We start from the raw sequence: 20,354 nt of genomic DNA on the forward strand, positions 1-20,354 counted from the left end.
TATTACTGGAAATCCAGCGTGATGTCCTCAACGGATCCTTCTTTTCACTCTTCCCTTGTCCTCTCAGCATGGTGTCTTTTCTATTAGGAGCACACCAGGCATCCCTGTCCTTCACCTCTCCCAGAGCTTGCTCAAACTCATGTCCCTTGAGTCAGTGATGCAATTCAGCAATCTCATCCTTTGTCACCCCCTTCTCCTCTTGCCCTCCATCTTTCCCAGGATCAGGGTCTTTTCCAATGAATTGGCTCTTCCCATCAGATGGCCAAAGTATAGGAGCTTCAGCATCAGTTCTTCCAATGAGTATTCAGGACTGATTTCCTTTAGGATTGACTGATTTGATCTCCTTGCTGTCTAAAGGACTCTCAAGCGTCTTCTCTAGCACCACAGTTCTAAAGCATCAGTTCTTCGGCACTCAGCCTTCTTTATGGTCCAACTCTCACATCCACGCATGACTACTGGAAAAGCCATAGCCTTGACTATATGGATCTTTGTCAGCAAAGTGATGTCTCTGCTTTTTAACACACTATCTAGGTTCCATAACTTTCCTTCCAAAGAGCAAGCATTTTTTAATTTTATGGCTGTGGTCCACTGAGCTGTTGCCTGTTCCTAGTGTATTATCATCTTCAATTGATTCATCCCCATAGTTCTTTTAGATCCAGTCAGTCTTTCTCTCCAACACATCAGAACAACCTTGGTCCATTATTACCATGGACTCTTTTTACTATTATTTAATATGTTTTATATTAAATACCATTCTTGGAGAAGGAAATGGCAATCCACTCCAGTATTCTTGCCTGGAGAATCCCACAGATGGAGGAGCCTGGCGGGCTACAGTCCATGGGGTCACAGAGAGTCGGACCCGACTGAGTGACTAACAGCAACAACAGAAATACCATTCTACTGCTCAGGAAGAGCTGTTGCCTCTCCCACACCGCCTGGCTGCTTTCCTGGGGCACCCAACACTCTTCTCTGCTCTAGTTCTCAGTCTCTTCTCTTGTCTTTAAGACATAGTTAATCTACAGTTTTTGCTTTTACTTATTGCCTGTCCTTAGCTTTCGGTCTTTTTAAAATCTCGTTTTCTCTCCTGAAATGCCTTTGGTTCTCCCTTTTGCCTTTTTGAATTCCCCACACAAGTACAGTATGAGCCCCTCTACCCTGACTTCCTGACAGTTATTCTCTCTAACCTTCCTATATAATCTGCTTAGGAAGACCTGATCCACGTGCTTTATGATCCAACATGTTCAGAGCAGTGGTACAGTCAGAGGAAGCCAGGATAGCAATAAAAGTAATTTCAAAATAACTCATCTTATTGATTTGCATCTGTCAAGCATTACAGTGGGAATTCCTAAGCCACCATCATGTGACCTTAAAAATTTCAGCTTTCCATTTCCTTACATATATCAGCTATTTCTGTGTTTTTACCCCGCAAATTAGGCTCCAAACTCCATCCCTCACTTTAGCAACTAAGATGAACTGTTCAGGGAAACACATATGGGTTAAATAATGAAGAACTGAAAATAGATTGTGATTTTTTTTGAAAGGGTGAGGTTGAGACAAAATATTTAATTATGATGCATCTTAGGAATTTAATCACCCTTTTGCTTATTTATTTACAGCTTTGCATTGTTTCAGAAAAATTTAAGTTGACTTTTAACAATATTAAGTATATTAAGATAATGAATTAAAAGTAAGTTAAGTGAGAAGGAAGAAGCAGAGCAAGGAGAACATAAGATTGAGACTTACAACAAGAGTTACAGATGCATAAATAGCTGTATGCATCATAAATTTGTCTATGGGATTTCTAGAGAAAGCCTATGAAGTATATAAATTGGTAAAAATAGAATTGTTCGTGTTCTTCTAGAACTCCTGGAATAGTTTAGAAGAGTTTACTTTAGGGAAAGTATATGTATTTTCAAGGCAATAAGTAAAATGTACTGTATTCATTATCCCTAGCAGTAGTAGGCTAGCAATGTGAGTTGATTTAGAAAGGGCAATCAGTTTCATACAAGATTAAACTAAGGCACGTGGGGAATATATTAATCTCAGGATTGATAACTACAACAGCATATTTGTGCTTTCATATAAATGTTTAAGAAAAAACATTATCTTAGTCAATTATACCATTGTTTCAGTATAATGTTTTTTATTTATTTTCCCAACTTTCATCATCTTGTGGTTCTTTAAATATTTCCAAATACTTTTCAGGTCTTCCTTAGCTAAGTAGGTCATAACCATACACTGAATCCAAGTAGCATAATCAGTGTGAGTAAACAGTCCATTCATTTTACACTGCTCATTTTCTTTTATGATGACAACATGATGTTTTGATTCATGGCCAGTCCATTCTCAGCTGTAGATATTTCTTTCTACTATGCTTTGTTTTCATTATGGTTTTACTCAATGTAATCCTGTTTTGGATTCATATCCTTTTTTTTCCCACTGCTTAAATATTAAGCTGCCTTTAGCTTCATTATACTATATGCTATGTGAGTCTTTTCCTTTGTGCAATTTACCAAGATATATTCATTTCTTCCTTTCAATAAATGCATTTTAAAATTTTTCTCCAAGTAAGGCACGTGCTAGGTGTTAGAGGAAAAAGATGGGCAATAAAATTTCTGTCTCCTTTGCAGGTTCATCTACTTTGGCCTGGCCATTAGATATTGAGCATCTTTAGTATTCTATCATAGAACCTTTTCTAGGTGATGTCACACATGCCTCTGGTTTCATGTACTTTTGCTGCTAAGTCGCTTCAGTTGTGTCCGACTCTGTTCAACCCCATAGATGGCAGCCCACCAGGCTACGCCGTCCCTGGGATTCTCCAGGCAAGAACACTGGAGTGGGTTGCCATTTCCTTCTCCAGTGCATGAAAGTGAAAAGTGAAAGTGAAGTCGCTCAGTCGTGTCCGACTCTTTGCGACCCCATCAACTGTAGCCTACCAGGCTGCTTCGTCCATGGGATTTTCCAGGCAAGAGTACTGGAGTGGGTTGCCATTGCCTTCTCCATCATGTACTTTTAATTGCCCCCAAATCCATATCTCTAGTTTTAATCTCTCCTAGGACTGCAGACCTACTAACTCATGTGTGTGACTCATACATGAATGTATTCTTCAGATTCATACCCAGTGAACACAGACAGACCTCAAGCTCAATATGACCATATTTGAACTTAGGAAACTCCCCTCCCAACTGATCGTCTTTTATTTTATTTCCATTTTGATTTATTGTACCTGCACATGGTTGTATAGAGGCTTCCCAGGTGGCCCTAGTGGTAAAGAACCCACCTGCTAATGTAGAAGATATAAGAGACACGGGTTTGATCCCTGGGTCAGGAAGAAGATCCCCAGTGGAGGGGGTCATGGCAGCCAGCTGCAATATTGTTGCCTGAAGAATCCCATGGACGGAGGAGCCTGGTGAGCTACAGTCCATGGGGTCGCAAAGTGTCAGACATGACTGATCCATTTTAGCACACGTGCACACACATGGTTGTGTAAGCCAGAGACCAGGAGGCATCCTGAACACTTCCCTCTTTTTCTCCTACGAGATCCAATTCATACTAAGTCTAGATAACTTTAGCTCCTAATACCTGCTTTCCATAGTGCCACCCTTGCCGTAGTGCTTCGTCTCTTTCCTGACTACTGCAGTGACACCTCTGTTTCCTCCTATATATGTGTTGACTCCCATTTCTAATATTCTCCAAACTATAGCCAGAGACTTCTCAAATCCAAAGCTATTTTCAAAACTAAATTTTATCATTTCACACTTAACTGTTCACTACTTTCCATGAATTCCTCTTTATCCTTCAACATGCACACAAAATTTACCGTGGCCTGTAAAACCTACATAGATGTGGCTCACCCATCTTTGCAACCTTTTCTCATACCACACTAGCCTGTGATTTTTGCTTTTCACTCGTTTGCCTTTTTTACACTTCCTTGCCACAGAATATTCCTTTTTGCCACAGGATCTTTGCACATGCCTACCTTACCCTGAAAGGCCTTCTTCTTCTTTCACCTAGTTAATGTCAATGTAATTTCATATCTCAGCTCCGGCGTGACTTCTCTAGGGAAGCTTTTCATCAACCCCAAAGACTAGTTTACTTCTTACTACATCTTCTAATAACATCGTGTGCTTTTCCTTGATTGAGTTTTCATAGTTGTAATTTCATCTTTATTTGTATGAGCATTTAAACTATATATGTATTCCCCACTGAATTCTGTAAAAATAGTGACTGTTTGTTTTTTACTTACTGTTGTGTCTCCGTTGCTTTGCACCTAGAAATCAGCCAGCAAATATTAGTTTACTGAATAAGTGGATTAAGGAACAAATGAGTTATTGTAGTATTGTTTCAGATAGTACCACTTTAAACATTTGATCTGAGTGGTAAAGCTCAGTGATGGGAAAAATGCTCTATTGAGGAGGTGGCTTCTAGTAACCTCAGGACTGAACATCTGGGGAGGAGGACAAAAGAGAACTTTGGTCTCCCAGCAGCTCCTGTCAGGTTGTTCCATAGCACTGAAGAAAAAGGCTTAGAGAACTTGTACTCTGATGAGATGCCAAGCTTTGACATAGAGCCAACAGTCAGGGGAGAAGTAATGAGAGATTTTTGAACACCAAAGCTCTTACATGGCTATTCCAGAGTGTGGATGGACAAGCAGCTGGATCTTTGAAAAGATTTTCAGAGAAAAAGCCATGTTTGTGGAGCAGTTATTAAAAGAAGTGAAAGTGTCAGATGAGCTGGATACTTGATGAAGCTAGATATTTCTTCATATCTTTCCTTTTCTATTGTGGCCTGAATGTATTATATAAAAAAGAATATAGCAATGGAGCCAGCAATGAGAGGATAAAAGACAACTATAGGTTTTCAGATTAGTCAGACAGGTTTGCAGACTTGTATAGTTTTGTAATTTTGGGAAGTTAAATAGCTTGTATCTTTGTGAAGAAGTTAAGACATAAATACAATATGATCATATCGATCCACTTGAAAACAGGGTGCGATACCATGGTCTACTCCTCACATCTTGCAACATCTTCTTCCCTTAGCTTCTGAGATGTTCCCATGACAGAGTCATGAGGATTTAATTAGCCAGATGCCTACATGGCACCCACCACATAAGTGCTTACTTAACAGTCATTCAGTGCTGTTGTATTAGGAAAGAACTACGTTTCAGAAAGTGGCAGATCTTATCAGTTATCCAACATGTTAAAAAGCCAACTCGAAGTGTGATAAAGTGGAAAGATTATTGAAGTACTTTCTCGTGGGGTCTCATATCCGAAGTGTGATGTCAGAAGAGACCTTTCTTGAACTCCTCTAATAAGGTCTTTATTATCTGGTAGACAAGGACCAGTAATAGTTAAAGGACCCCAGAGAGAAAACTTCTGGTCCTCTAAAGGGATGGCTGAGGGAGTCAGTGGGATCCAGTATCTTAGTGCCCCAGGTACTAGACTAGCACTTCTGGGGGAGTCCAAAAGTAATCGTTGGCATGAAGTATTGTTTTTAAAATTAAAATTAGATTCTCACATGTTTTTTAGAAATAAGATACACTAACTTGTGTAACTCTAAAGTATGGAACTGGGGCTATGAATTTGGGGCACTAATATATCTTCGGATGATTTTTGAGAAATACGGTCATCTCAAGTGAAAAAGTTTAGTTTACTGAAATCAAGAAATAATTTAGGTCCTCACAGGTCGAACACTTGTTCTTTAAGTTGTGTACCCATTATTGTAGATACCGTCAACTCTGAAAAAATGAGACTCTCTGAGTATCCATCTGCCTCAGTGGACAAAGTTATTAAAAATCAAAGCAAATCCTATATATAAATGTGCAGGTGAAACCTGTCTTGTTTCTACTTATTGAATTATCTGTAACTATAAAGATCATAGAGACTTGGCTATACCCATTATATAGATTAAAATATATGCAAGCATTTTCAATGTTACAAGTACATATAATTTGTACATTCTTGATTAAAATGATGCAGCAAATATTTTGGATTTTTTTATCTCCTCAAGCTCTTTTCCTAGGTACTAAAGAGAAAGATGATAGAACTGCTCTAAATATTTGTCTTATTTTCCTAGAACGATTTGGAAGGATTAGTTTTGGAAAGGCAAAAGTAGAATGGTAATACAGCTTTTCCTTCTCTGCTTTCATTTTCCTACTTTAGGGCTTTTACTCTCGGTTTCTCTTTAGTTATGCCCTTGCCTTTGTTCTCTGAATCATTTAACTTATGGTCTCTGGTATAAATTTGACCCAGAAATCCATGACAGGAACCATCTGGTCAAAATCAGTCCCTAGATACCTTAAATAACATGGCTCCAATTTGGGAATCAGCCTTGAGACCACAAACCTGAGTTTGGGTCAAAAACTTGGTATCCTCAATCAAGGAAGTTGAATAGAGCCAAACGTCCTCAAGGCTGAAAATTACCATGTACCCACCAAATATCAACCAGGTTGAGTGAAAGAAACACAAAGTAGTGGAATAGCCATGGATTTTAAAGTCAGAAAAACCTGGGTTCAAAGTCTGGTTGCCATGTTTATTAGCTAAATGACCTTACTCTATTTTCTCAGTATTTCTGAAACAAACACAGATAAATCCTGTGTCTCCATGCATGTCTCATTTTCCGTTGTTGTTCAGTCACTCAGTCATGTCCGACTCTCTGCAATCCAATGGACTGGAGCACGCCAGGCCTCCCTTTCCTTCACTAACTCCCAGAGTTTGCTCAAGCTCATGTTCATTGAGGATAATGCATCTAACCATCTCATCCTCTGTCGCCCTCTTCTCCTCTTGCCCTCAATCAATCCCAACATCAGTGTCTTTTCTGGTGAGTCGGCTCTTCACATCAGGTGGCTAAAGTATTGGAGCTTCAGCTTCCATATCAGTCATTCCAATGAATATTCAGGACTGATTTACTAAAGTAAATTAGGATTAACTGTTTTGGTCTCCTTGCTGTCCAAGGGACACTCAAGAGTCTGCTCCAGCACCACAGTTTGAAAGCATTAATTCTTTAGTGCTCAGCCTTCTTTATGGTCCAACTCTTATGTCCATACATGACTCCTGATGTCTTATTTTACATTTCCCCAAGAAGCAGTCCATGAGAGAATAGTTTATTTTCTAAGTGGAAGAAACACTTGATGGGAGTAGATGAGACAAAGAAAAGACAGACAGCAGATAAAGAGCAGTATAATCATAGGAGTAACTGGAACTTTTAAACCTTCTGGGGAAATTCTTGGAGCCAGTGTGAAAGGCATCTCACAGAATTATTCTGCCAAAGGAACAAAGATGCTGAGGAATTTATTAGAAACTTTCATCAGTTATTGGCTAAAGGCTACTCTGGAGGTGTTAATTTGCTGGCACTTCCAACCTGTCTTGTTCGAAAGTAGAGAAATGCAGATTTTGACAGTATAAGGCAGGTCAGCGTCAACTGAGTGGTAAGGGCAAGAGGACATGGGGACACTGACATTTGGGCTAACCCTTGTACCACTGAAATCCACTACTCATTATTTAAGTTCCCTGGACTTTATTGTTGATTCTTCAAGGTGTGATGGCTGGTGGGGAAAAAAAAAAAAAAAAAAAGCAGTTTTATTATGCTTGAGTTAATGGGACAAACTAGCATATCCCTGGCTGTCACTGTTCTTGAGCCTGCGAGTTCTCATCATTCCTCTACCACTTATTCTGGCTTCCCCTCCCCCTCAGTCATCTGTTGAGTGTGTTGCTTACCTAGCACAGACATTGAGACCCTCCTTGAGATGCTGAACCATGACTGCCATTCCCTGATCAGAATGTGGTTACTTTGGCCACCTACTTATGCTTGTTAGCAGTCATGAGAGCATCATTTCTTGACTCATTGGTGAATCCCTTGACATACAAATATATTCCTCCCTGCTCCCCAAATGCAGTAGCGACTCTAACTCCTCAGTGATAATCAGAGTTATCACCCTTACTGGTATAGTGACTCCTATCTTGGCCTGCTAGACTACTGGCATGGGAATTCAAAAATAACTGGATGATGGCAGGTATAACATTACATTTAGTAGAATTTTTCATGGTCCCCTGGTAGAGGTTGCATTCCCCAACTCACTCCACCATAGACACCAGGATCTCCACTTCCCCAGACACTGTGGGGAGTTATGGGAATGGAAAACATAAATTCCCAGTGGATAATCAGGAGCTCTGGTGAGAAGGTGGCTTCTAGTATCCTTCAGAGAGAACTCTCACCCATGGCTCCTGGATGCATGTAGTTTATCTCTTAGGGACGTGGAACCGCTGTTCATTTAAAGTAAATATCTAGTCTTGAAAAACAGCACCCAGCATCGCTTGGTTTTATCCCAAGCTGTGTGTTTCAGAGTCCGTTCCAATGTTCCCCTATTCTGACAGCTTCTGCATGTTTTGTGTATAGTAGGGGCAGTGTGACCCCCAAGGTCATGTGACCTGAACAGTGAGGCTAATTGTATTGTAGTCTGACTTTACTACAGAGTCTTTTCTTACCCTGTGCTCCATGCACAATGTGGTTGAAAGTCAAGCCATTGTTCACTTACAGGTCTAGCATTTTAAAACTTTATACTGCAGTGTGAAAACTTGCTAAAAAGTTGCAGAAACTGCAGATGAACTACTTGATGTGCTAAGCTTAGTTGCTCAGTCATGTCCAACTCTTTGCGACACCATGGACTGTAACCCTCCAGGCTCCCCTGTCCATGGGGTTTCTCCAGGCAAGAATACTGGAGTGGGTTGCCATGCCTGCCTCTAGGGAATCTTCCCAACCCAGGGATCGAACTCAGGTCTCCCACAATGCAGGCAGATTCTTTACCATCTGAGCCACCAGGGAAGCCCAAGAATACTGTAGTTGGCAGCCTATCCCTGCTCCAAACTACTTGATACATTTTCATAAAGTAAACACACCCAATATAACCAAGATTTTCACAGTGATTCCATAATAATAATTTGTTAGTTTCATAAACAGGTAATTTTTGAGCCCCTTTATTGCCTGTATTTGAAAGAGTTCTTAGGCCTCTTCATGCCCAGAAATGCAGCACTGTATAAGCCTGATATAACCCAGCCATAAATTTGTCCTGTCTGCTAATGTAGGATTTATGAGTTCCAGTGCATTTATCAATTCTGTTCTCTTCTTTGTATTATAGTGCAATTCAACATGTACATATTTGATACATATATAAAAAAATTCCTTTTTGTCATTTTCTGTGAGGCTCGTCTCACTTTCACAGCTCCACCAGCTCAAAGGATGAGGGAACATATGCTTCTCCATATGCCCAGTGCAGGCTCCTCAATGCATTTATTACTCGGAGCTCAGTGACTGAGGAATGTTTGTAATCTTTTATTTTTTTCTTATAGTGAGTCACTCTACTGTACATTTCAAAATCTGTGATAAGTGGAACGATCCAAGAACTGAGGTACATTTCAACAAACAGCTTCCCATCTGGTAAACGAGAGGTTTTATTTATAACCAGGTATTCGGATACCACTGTATGAAATGACATTCAAATTATCTTGCCTTATTCTGTGTCTGAAAGGCCTAAGCAAAAACATAACCTTCCCTCCAGTTCATTCTCCATACTGCAGCCAGGTCAGGAATCTTGTCTGCCTTAAAATGCTTTAACAGGTCCGAAGTCTCCACCTTGGCTCCTCCATGAGCTGGCCCCTGTCTCCTTCTTCAAACTGTCTCTCAACTATCCCCTTCCTTTTCTAAACTCCATCGGACTGGATATTCCAGTTCATTAAATGTATCCTTCAAGTCAGCACTCAGCTCAAGCAAAACAGATAGGTAGGAAATGTTCAAAAACTAAGTAAATATTAATACGCAACTTACAAACAATTAGCTGCTTTTCATCTACCAAGCACGTTTCTTGAAGTCAGCACTTGGGGTTTAGGATGGAAACAGGGACAGCCATTGGGAGGATATGCTGCAATATTTCATTCGAAGGGGCTCACCAAGTAGATTCTTCCTTTGGTACCACGTTTGGAATGACTGAGAGAACCAGACCAACCTGGGAACACCCAAAGGAATTCAGAGCTGCTGAACTGACAGATGTGCTTCCTCTGGTCTGAGAGCTAACTAACTCCCTGCTTTTCTCTTTATCGCCCATCCAGGGCACAGGTTTTCCTAGCTAATACTGCCTCACCAGTTACTGGGGAGTTTCTCTGGTTTGAGTTAATGTTATCAGAGTCTCACGTGGGAAGCCTGAGCTGGTCCAAAGCTCAGGTGATTTTGTGCATCGTACGACTTCACTTTCACTTTTCACTTTCATGCATTGAAGAAGGAAATGGCAACCCACTCCAGTGTTCTTGCCTGGAGAATCCCAGGGACGGCAGAGCCTGGTGGGCTGCCTTCTATGGGGTCGCACAGAGTTGGACACGACTGAAGTGACTTAGCAGCAGCAGCAGCAAGGTTGTGAGATGTTGCAAATGCCCAGCTGAGTCAAGGGGGAGATGTTTTGAAATTTCATTTTATGTCTTTAAATGCTCTCACTTTTGTTTAAACAAGCAATTTGGCAATGCATCCTCTTTTTTTTTTTTTAAAGAGTTTGTCTATTTATGAGCAGATGAGTCAATCAGCTAACATTTACAGAGCCCTTAAACATGCTTAGTTCTTTGGATGGAGCTTTGGGGTATAAACTAAGTGTGCCCATGAGGCTTGAATCTGAGTGGAGAGATAAAGCTTTTATTGATGAAATAATAAAGTGCTAAAATCTGTATACCCTGCTACCCGAGCTCCAGAAAGCACTGCCTCCCACAGTGGTTCTCAAACCCTGGTGTGCATCAGCATCTCCTGAAGAGGGCTTGTTAAAGCACAGATTTCTGGGGCCCATTCCCAGAATTTCTCATGGGATAAGACCTGGGAAATTGCATTTTTCACAAGTTCCCAGATGATGCTGATGTTGTTGGTCCAGGGCCCAGGCTTTGGAAAACTTTGGTCTAGACCATGTGGATGGTCCACCGCGTGGTACATTTCATCTTGAAATGATGCCACAGATCATCTCTCAACGATTCCCTTTGTTCTGCTTTCTTCCCCCGAAAGCATACATGTGGTTCTCCCAGTCAATCTTGACATTGCTCTTTCCTTCCCGCTGCCACCCTCATTATTCCCACCGTCCTTATGGCCACAGTCAGATTGAATTTGGTCACTTCCTGCACTTTGTTTTTGTTGTTGTTCAGTTAAGTCATGTCTGACTCTTTTGCGACCGCACGGACTGTAGCCCACCAGGCTCCTCTGTCCATGGGATTTCCCAGGCAAGAATACTGGAGTGGGTAAGCTGATCTGAGATGCTTTGACCTTTGTGACCTCAATCAAAACCTTGAGACTTTAGAAGGAAAAAGTGAATAATAATGTTATCAGGTTTTAGTTTCTACCTCATTTCTTTATCTCCAGATTCATTGGTAAACTAATGTGGTGATTTGGGGGACCTGATTTTAATTTTGGAGAAGGCAGTGGCACCCCACTCCAGTACTCTTGCCTGGAAAATCCCATGGACAGAGGAGCCTGGCAGGCTGCAGTCCATGGGGTCGCCAAGAGTCGGACACGACTGAGCGACTTCACTTTCACTTTTCACTTTCATGCATTGGAGAAGGAAATGGCAGCCCACTCCAGTGTTCTTGCTTGGAAAATCCCAGGGATGGGGGAGCCTGGTGGGCTGCCATCTATGGGGTTGCACAGAGTCAGACACGACTGAAGCAACTTAGCAGATTTTAATTTTCTATTCACGGCAGATGATAGTTTCCCAAGTAGAAACTTATTTGCTTTGGAACTACTTCTCTTTGATAAACTGATTACCCAGGGGACATTCCCTGGTGGTCCAGAGGTTACGACTTCACCTTCCTGTGTAGGAGTTGCAGGTTTGATCCCTGGTGGAGGAGCTAAGATCCTGCGTGCCTTACTGCCACAACACTAAAGCATAAACCAGAAGCAACATTGTAATAAATTCAATAAAGACCTTAATAATGGGCCACATCGGAAAAAAAAATCTTAAAAAAAAAGACCAACTGATTACCCAAGTAGATAGCAGTGTGACTCTTAAGAGTTGTTCTGATAATTGCCTGTTGACTTATGGCTTTTACATATTAAAAAATTAGATTATGGTTGATCTCTGACAGAAGCTTTGAATTCCTTTCATTTTATCAGCAATCATAGTACATGGCAAATTAGCAGCTAAAACATACTGTAACATCTTTCCATGAATAATGAAAGAAGTTCATAGCACATAGTAGGCACTCATGTATTTGTCAAATGAACAAATAAATGCATTCAAAAATGCATAAATCATTTTTATTTTGCTCCATGAAACTAAAACATAGTTCTGTGAAATGTAGGCATGGTTATTTTGTATCAGTTTTAAAATTGGCAGGCTACCAAATGTTAATTTGCTTTTAGCTAGTAGAGATTAAATGTAATTCCTTCCCTGAGCAACCCTGAAGTAAGCAAGCATGAAAGCATTTTCACAGTAATCTGGGAGGAATTGACATTTAAAGGAGTTAGCATTACATCTGTACTTTAAAGCTATTAATTTCATAGATAAATTAACTTCATTACTCCATCTTTATCTCTCATTTTGAAAGGACTCCATCAGCTGGACGACTGACAGCCGAGGGTCAACTGAAACTGCTCTTATCCCAGCCAGGTTGTAACTGGAACCTGCTTCTGGAAACCCTACTGCATCACGATGGTCTTTTACTAAGAATCTTACTAAAGAGCTCAAGTGAGTATTTGTAGTTTTGAGAATGTCCTGAAAAAACGCAGTCATTGTTCAAGTTGAATGGAATGTTTCTTCCTACTTGAATGTTGGCAGGGGAGTGATACCAACTGTGTCATATCAATAGTCAGTGGGGTTAGCAGCAGGAAAAATATTGAATCACTTTATAAACCTATCGGAAAGGTTTTCTTTCAGGGATAGTCTGAATGAGGGAAAACAATATTTTTATATGATACTGTTCTATCATAACTATCATAATATTAAGATATGTGTCAATATTTGGAGTTTGAAATGCCTAAGAACATATTATGGGAACACAGTTATATGTCCAAAATAGAAGTCTCAGTTAGACCTGAGAGAGAGAGATTAAGATTGTTTTTGACCCACATTAAGCACTTCAGTGGATCGTGAAAAATGCTTATGTAACTTATGAACAAGCAAGTGTGGCTTGCCTCCATGTCCACTGGGGCGTGGAGAAGTAGTCGTGAGAAAATTACGAATGGAGATTGAGGAGTAATGGAGGCCCATACTTCTCTTAATTAGACTTTTTTTTTCTCCCCTGTAAGCACTATTTTAGACGATGGTAAGCATGTTATGCCAATCCAACATTATGTCCTACTGTTCTCCTGCTACATCTATAGAGTTTTCTAGCCATCTTTACATACTCCTATGCATTCCTTCTGCTCTATACTACACAGATAGCCTGATTCATTTTATCGATCATTAGTTTCAGTATAGTCTTCCCTATTCAAAATTTTTTTTCTCTAGTACCCTATCACAGGAACAAATCCCTAAGCTTTGGCCATTCAAATATGAACCCAGACTGGTTTTGTAACCCATTTCCCCACTGTTCCCTTGCGTGTGCGCGTGCACACACACTCACACATATTCCAGCCATTGTCCACAAAACCCCATGTGCATGCTTCTTCTAGGCTTGCCTGGTGGTTCTGGTAAGGAACCTGCCTGCCGTGCAAGAGACCACCTGCAATGCAGGAGGTGCAGGTTGGATCCCTGGTTCTGGAAGGTCCCCTGGAGAAGGAAATGGCCACTCACTCCACTATTCTTGCCTGGAGAATCCCATGGACAGAGGAGCCTGGAGGGCTACAGTCCGTGGGGTTGCAAGAGTCGGACACGACTTAGTGACTAAATCACCACCACCACCATGTGTTCCTTCCACACTTTGCTCACCCATTTTTCCAGCTTGAGAGACCCACCTAGCCTCCACCAGTGGACAAGGGTGCTAAGTGGTGGGTAACCTGGGATTCTGCTAAGCTCTAGATCTCTGAACACTGTCTCACACTGATCTCTCCCTCCCTTGAACTTCACAGCGTTTGTTATGGTGGCTGCTGCTCGTCACTTAGCCTGCCTTATATTGTTATTATATTTGTATGTTAATAAGGCAAAAGCTACCAGGCCCTACTGGCCTGTTATATACAAAACGAGGTTCACAGCATCCCCTTCCAGACTATTCCAGTCATTTCTGGAGTATTTGCTTTCTCAGATTTGCCCACAACCAGTTCCCCATAGTTTTCTCTTCTGCTCACCTTGAGGTTTGTTCCCCAAAAACCACATAGGGGAGGTGCTCTACTGCTGAGCCCTCTGCTTCTCTCCTGGTGCCCCCAAATCCAGAAATCTTGTGGTGCCAAAGGACACTATGAGTCCTCCAGCCTCACCATGTTCCAAGCAGAGGTTTGGAGATTACCTCTCCTCCAACCTTGAATCTGACTTTACTCTCTGAGCCCCTGAGCAGTTCTGTGTGGGCCTTAAATCTCACAAAGTTCAATGGAAAGCAGGATCTTTAGCTTCAATATCTTGAACTCCACTCTCCTAAAGGGAAAACAGGTGCTAGGGGAATTAATTGGTCAAATAGCCAACATATATTGTTCGCTTGTTAGCTGTCAGGCACTCTGCAAGGCACCTCACATTTACTATCTAATTTGACTCTTAAAACCCTATAAAGTAAGTATAATTATTTTCATCATGTTAAAAATAGCATTAGAGTTTAAGATATGTTATTTGCCAAGAGACACATGTAGCTGAGAAATGGTGGGTAACCTGGGATTCTGAACCCAACCTGGCACTTTCTTTCCCCTACAAAGCTATACTAATATTCTTGCAGATTAAATCCTAGAGTGGGCCACGGGTATCTGGAAGAACTGTAATCTGTCCAAGTCTCCGGTTGAATCAAGCAGGACACCCCAGTGCACATGCATGTAATTGTTTTTGCCAGCCAGGTAGTCAGTGGTGATCACAGATTTTTATTTTTATATTTTCCTCAAGATAGCATGGTGCTTTTTATGGAAAAAGTGCAGTGATTGCTCAGCGATCAGTTGGGATATAAAATGGAGTTTCATTTAAACTTTATAACCTGAACTTTCAGGTAAGGTGCCTACTCAATATGGACAGTATCTGACATGGCTGGAGAGTTACTCTAATGTTAGTATGATCATTGAAGCTCATGAACATGGTCCTAGAAAAGAAATAGTCTCCTTTTAATAGGGTTATATAGTTTAGCCTAGAAAAACAATTGTGATGAAACACTGGGCTATTCTAATATAGCCACTAAGTACAGGGATAGCAGTTGTGGTTAAATGAATAACCAAGTTTTCTAGCAAAAGAGTTCTACATTTATATTACATCTACCTTCTGTATATATAACATGATGTTGATTTTGAGGGACTTAAAAGTTATCAAAATGGTACCATACTGTAGCCCCTTCAGTTCTGGTTCTTATGGAGTGCAGAAGTGTATTTACCCAGCCTGCTAAAATATCTTACCAGTTTTTGCAAAGGTTATTATGTTTGATTTTAGCTGCTTTGGTATTGTCTTGTATTAATTTTATTAGCTACTTCATTAGTGTAAGGATGAAGTGACAGAATTTACTGATCAGTTGATTGACTGACTTATTAAACTTCATTAGAAACCTTGTCACTTTAACTTAGAAACAATACGCTCAGGGAATCTTATTAACTAGACTAAAGTCAAAATTATTATGCACCTAAAAATACATATGTAATATTTTTTCAGAGATTTTCTCTTCATTCAATACCATTTGGTAATTTAGAAGTTAGATCATATCTTTAGGAAAGCAAAATTTTAGAGTAAAATGTTCTGATTAGGTGTTTCAAGCAGCATAACTATTGGCCTGTTTATGGGAGACTTTTCTTTATGAATAGTCCCTTTTTAGTCTAATTGATAAAATTTCTTGTTAAATTGGCTCAGGAATAAGAATGGAGATTATAAATACACATTTTTATTGTATGTATTTTAAAAACAAGGTCCTCTTCACCCAGTAAGCAATCATTAAATTCTGTTAGGTAAAGTTTTTTTTTTTTTTTTTGATAGACAACCATATATTATAAACATTAAAATATAAGGGGTTTTTGTCTGTAGCTTTAGATCTTGCTCTATGAAAAATAGCAAGTGGTGGATGTGACAGGTGATGGAAGTAAAGTCCAATGCTGTAAATAACAATATTGCCTTCCTAGGCAACCTGGAATGTGAGGTCCATGAATCAGGGTAAATTGGAAGTGGTCAAACAGGAGATGGCAAGAGGGAACATTGACGTTTTAGGAATCGGTGAACTATAATGGACTGGAATGGGCGAATTTAATTCAGAACCACTGATCTCCTACTGTGAGCAAGAATCCCTTAGAAGAAATGGAATAGGCCTCACAGTCAACAGAAGAGTCCAAAACACAGTACCTGGGGGCAATACTAAAAATGACAAAATGATCTCTGTTTGTTTCCAATGCAAACCATTCATATAACAGTAATTCAAGTCTATGCCCAAACCACTAAAGTTGAAAAGCTGAAGTTGAACAGTTCTATGAAGACCCATAAGACCTTCAAGAACTAACACCCAAAAAAGATGTCCTTTTAATCAGAGGTGAATGAAAAAGTAGGAAATCAAAAGTAGGGAAAACCACTAGACGATTCAGGTATGACCCAAATCAAATCCCTTATGATTTTACAGTGGAAATGACAAATAGATTCAAGGGATTAGATCTGATAGACAGCGCCTGAAGAACAATGAACCGAGGTTCATAACATTGTACAGGAAGCAGTGATCAAAACCATCAACAAGAAGAAATGCAAAAAGGCAAAATGATTGTCTGATGAAGCCTTACAAATAGCTGAGAAAAGAAGAGAAGTGAAGGTAAAGGAGAAAAGGAAAGACATAAGCATCTGAATGCAGAGTTCCAAAGAACAGCAAGGAGAAATAAGAAAGCATTCCTAACTGATCAATGCAAAGAAATAGAGGAAAATAATACAATGGGAAAGACTAGAGATTTCTTCAAGATATTTAGATACGAAGTGAACATTTCATGCAAAGATGGGCACAATAAAGGACAGAAATGCTGTGGACCTAACAAAAGGAAAAGATATTAAGAAAAGGTGGCAAGAATACACAGAAGAACTATACAAAAAAGATCTTCATGACCCAGATAACCACAATCGTGTGATCAGTCACTAGAGCCAGACATGCTGGAATGCTAAGTAAAGTGGGCCGTAGGAAGCATCACTATGAACAAAGCTAGTGGAGGTGATGGAATTGCAGCTGAGCTATTTCAGATCCTAAAAGATGATGCTGTGAAATTGCTGCACTCAATATGCCAGCAAATTTGGAAAACTCAGCAGTGGCCACAGGACTGGAAAGGTCAGTTTTCATTCCAATCCCAAAGAAAGGCAATGCCAAAAATGTTCAAACTACCGCACAATTGCACTCATCTCACACACTAGTAAAGTAATGCTCAAAATTCTCCAAGCTAGGCTTCAACAGTATGTGAACTAAGAACTTCCAGCTGATCAAGCTGGATTTAGAAGAGGCAGCGGAACCAGAGATCAAATTGCCAGCATCCACTGGATCATTGAAAAAAGCAAGAGAGTTCCAGAAAAACGTCTACTTCAGCTTTATTGACTATGCTAAAGCCTTTGTCTGTGTGGATCACAACAAACTGTGGAAAAATTCTTCAAGATATGGAAATACCAGACCTTCTGATCTTCCTCCTGAGAAATCTATATGCAGGTCAAGAGGCAACAGTTACAACTGGACATGGAACTACAGACTGGTTCCAAATTGGGAAAGAAGTACATCAGGCTATATATTGTCACCCTGCTTGTTTATCTTATATGCAGGGTACAGCATGCGAAAGGCCTGGCTGGATGAAACACAAGCTGGAATCAAGATTCCAGGGAGAAATATCAATAACCTCATATATGCAGATGACACCACCCTAATGGAAGAAAGTGAAGAGGAACTAAAAACCCTCTTGATGAAAGTGAAAGAGGAGTGTGGAAAAAGTTGATTTAAAATTCAACATTCAAAAAAAAATTCAACATTCAGAAAGCTAAAATTATGGTATCTGTCTCATCACTTCATGGCAAATTGATGGGGAAGCAATGGAAGCAGTGACATACTTTATTTTCTTGGGTTCCAAAATTACTGCAGATGGTAGCTGCAGCCATGAAACTTAAAGATGCTTGCTCCTTGGAAGATAAGCTATGACCTACCTAGACAGCATATTAAAAAGCAGAATCATTACTTTGAAACAAGGTCTATAGTTAAAGCTATGGTTTTTCCAGTAGTCATGTATGGATGTGAGTTGGATTATAAAAAAAGCTGAGCACCAAAGAATTGATGCTTTTGTACTGCAGTGTTAGAGAAGACTCTTGAGAGTCCCTTGGACAGCAAGGAGATCAAACCAGTCCATCCTAAAGGAAATCAGTTTTGAATATTCATTGGGAAGACTAATGCTGAAGCTGAAACTCCAATACTTTGGCCACCTGATGGGAAGAGCTGACTTGTTGAAAAGGCCCTGATGCTGGGAAAGATTGACAGTGGGAAGAGGAGGGGACAACAGAGGATGAGATGGTTGGATGGCATCACCAACTCAATGCACTTGAGTTTGAGCAAGCCCCGGGAGTTAGTGATGGACAGGGAAGCATGGCGTGCTGCAGTCAATGGGGTCACAAAGAGTTGAACATGGCGGAACCACTGAACTGAACTATGAAAATGATTTATTAGAATTTCTATTATTTTAAAAAGAATCGGCAGAGTATATACAGAAATAACTTTTTTAAAATATCAATTTATTTATTTTAATTGGAGGCTAATTACTTTACAATATTGTGTTGGTTTTGCCATACATCAACATGAATCCGCCACGGGTGTACACGTGGTCCCCCTCCTGAAGCCCCCTTCCACCTCCCTCCCCATGCCATCCCTCAAGGGCAAGAAATAACTTTTTTGTAATATGAGATACAACTCACTGAGTGTCAGAAAATAGCAAACTTTAATAAATAAATATATAGTAAACTTTTAATTTATAATATGTGCTTCATAGGCTGCAAGCTTCTAGGAAGCTTGGTAAGGTTCAGTGGACTTGAGAAGGTAATGTGTGTTAGTTTTATTTTTAAGATGGGGTATTCTAAATGTGAAGGAAGAAACCTCTCAACTACTAATGTTTACAGAAGATTTTAAATTTATAAGACATTATTTTGGATTATTGATGTTAAAAACCCAAGGCAGTTGTTTTGGCATTACATCACTGAGGCCACATGGCCTTAACTAGTGTCTGACTTGTGACATCAAAGGAATAAACATCTGGCAATTTCCCAGTTGTTAGCAGTTGGCCTTTTCCTGCTAGTGACATTTGAATGAAGTGTGACTAACCCTCTTTCCTTTGCCCATTGCCCCAAGAATGATCCTCAGGGAAATTTCTTGGCTTCTGGTGATTTTCATTTGTAATATAACAACCACAACAAACTAGCAAATACATAATTTTTAACATGTTCCAGACATTGCCTCTAAGTACTTTAAATGTGTTCAATCACCGAACCCTCAAAACAACTCTGTGTGGCAGGTACAATTATCATCTCCATTTTATAGAGGCAGAAAGTAAGACAGAGATATCAAGTTGTTTGTCCAAGTCACACATCTTGTAATTGGCAAAGCAGGATTTGAGGCAAAGCTGATGTTCAGAGACTGCGCTTTCACCCGCCACACTGCAGGGCATCGCAGCAGAGCCACAGAAAGCTCACAAAATTGCAGAGAGGCCCAATTCATGAAAGCTATCAGGAACCTCTATGGTGGATAATGTTGGTAGTACATTCTGTACTTTTCAACCATGTAACACAGTGCCTAAATGTAATCAAGAAACAGATCTACAGAAAATTCTAGATAAATCCCTGCTACCACTACAAAGGGTTGGTTAACTTAAAATGAATGAAAGTGTCGGCCGCTCAGTCATTTTCTACTCTTTGTGACTTCATGGACTGCAGTTCATGACTACTGCCAGACTCCTCTGTCCACGGAATTATCAAGGCAGAAATACAGGGGTGTGTACACAGAAGCACTATACAAAATTGATCTCCATGACCCAGATAACCATGATGGTGTGATCACTCACCTAGAGTCAGACATCCTGGAATGTGAAGTCAAGTGGGCCTTAGGAAGCATCACTATGAACAAAGCTAGTGAAGGTGATGGAATTCCAGATGAGCTATTTTAGATCCTAAAAGATGATGCTGTGAAAGTGCTGCACTCAATATGCCAGCATTTGGAAGACTCAGCAGTGGCCACAGGACTGGAAAAGGTCAGTTTTCATTCCAATCCCAAAGGAAGGCAATGCCAAAGAATGTTCAAACTACTGCA

The 20,354-nt window shown here is 40.2% G+C and overlaps 1 protein-coding gene across 5 annotated transcripts in view; it reads left to right on the top strand.

Annotated features, from left to right (window-relative positions):
- The window catches only part of KIAA0825 (KIAA0825 ortholog), a 434,350-nt gene that overhangs the window by 149,160 nt on the left and 264,836 nt on the right, over positions 1 to 20,354 (top strand). For all 5 annotated transcript variants that reach the window (XM_040241509.1, XM_040241510.1, XM_040241512.1 and 2 more), the window contains one exon: positions 12,564 to 12,703. In XM_040241509.1, coding sequence (XP_040097443.1) covers positions 12,564 to 12,703 — 140 coding nt within the window. The remainder of the gene's footprint in view (positions 1 to 12,563; positions 12,704 to 20,354) is intronic.

Source organism: Oryx dammah, unplaced genomic scaffold (assembly GCF_014754425.2).
Source record: "Oryx dammah isolate SB20612 unplaced genomic scaffold, SCBI_Odam_1.1 HiC_scaffold_5, whole genome shotgun sequence".
NCBI classification, from domain to species: Eukaryota; Metazoa; Chordata; class Mammalia; order Artiodactyla; family Bovidae; genus Oryx; species Oryx dammah.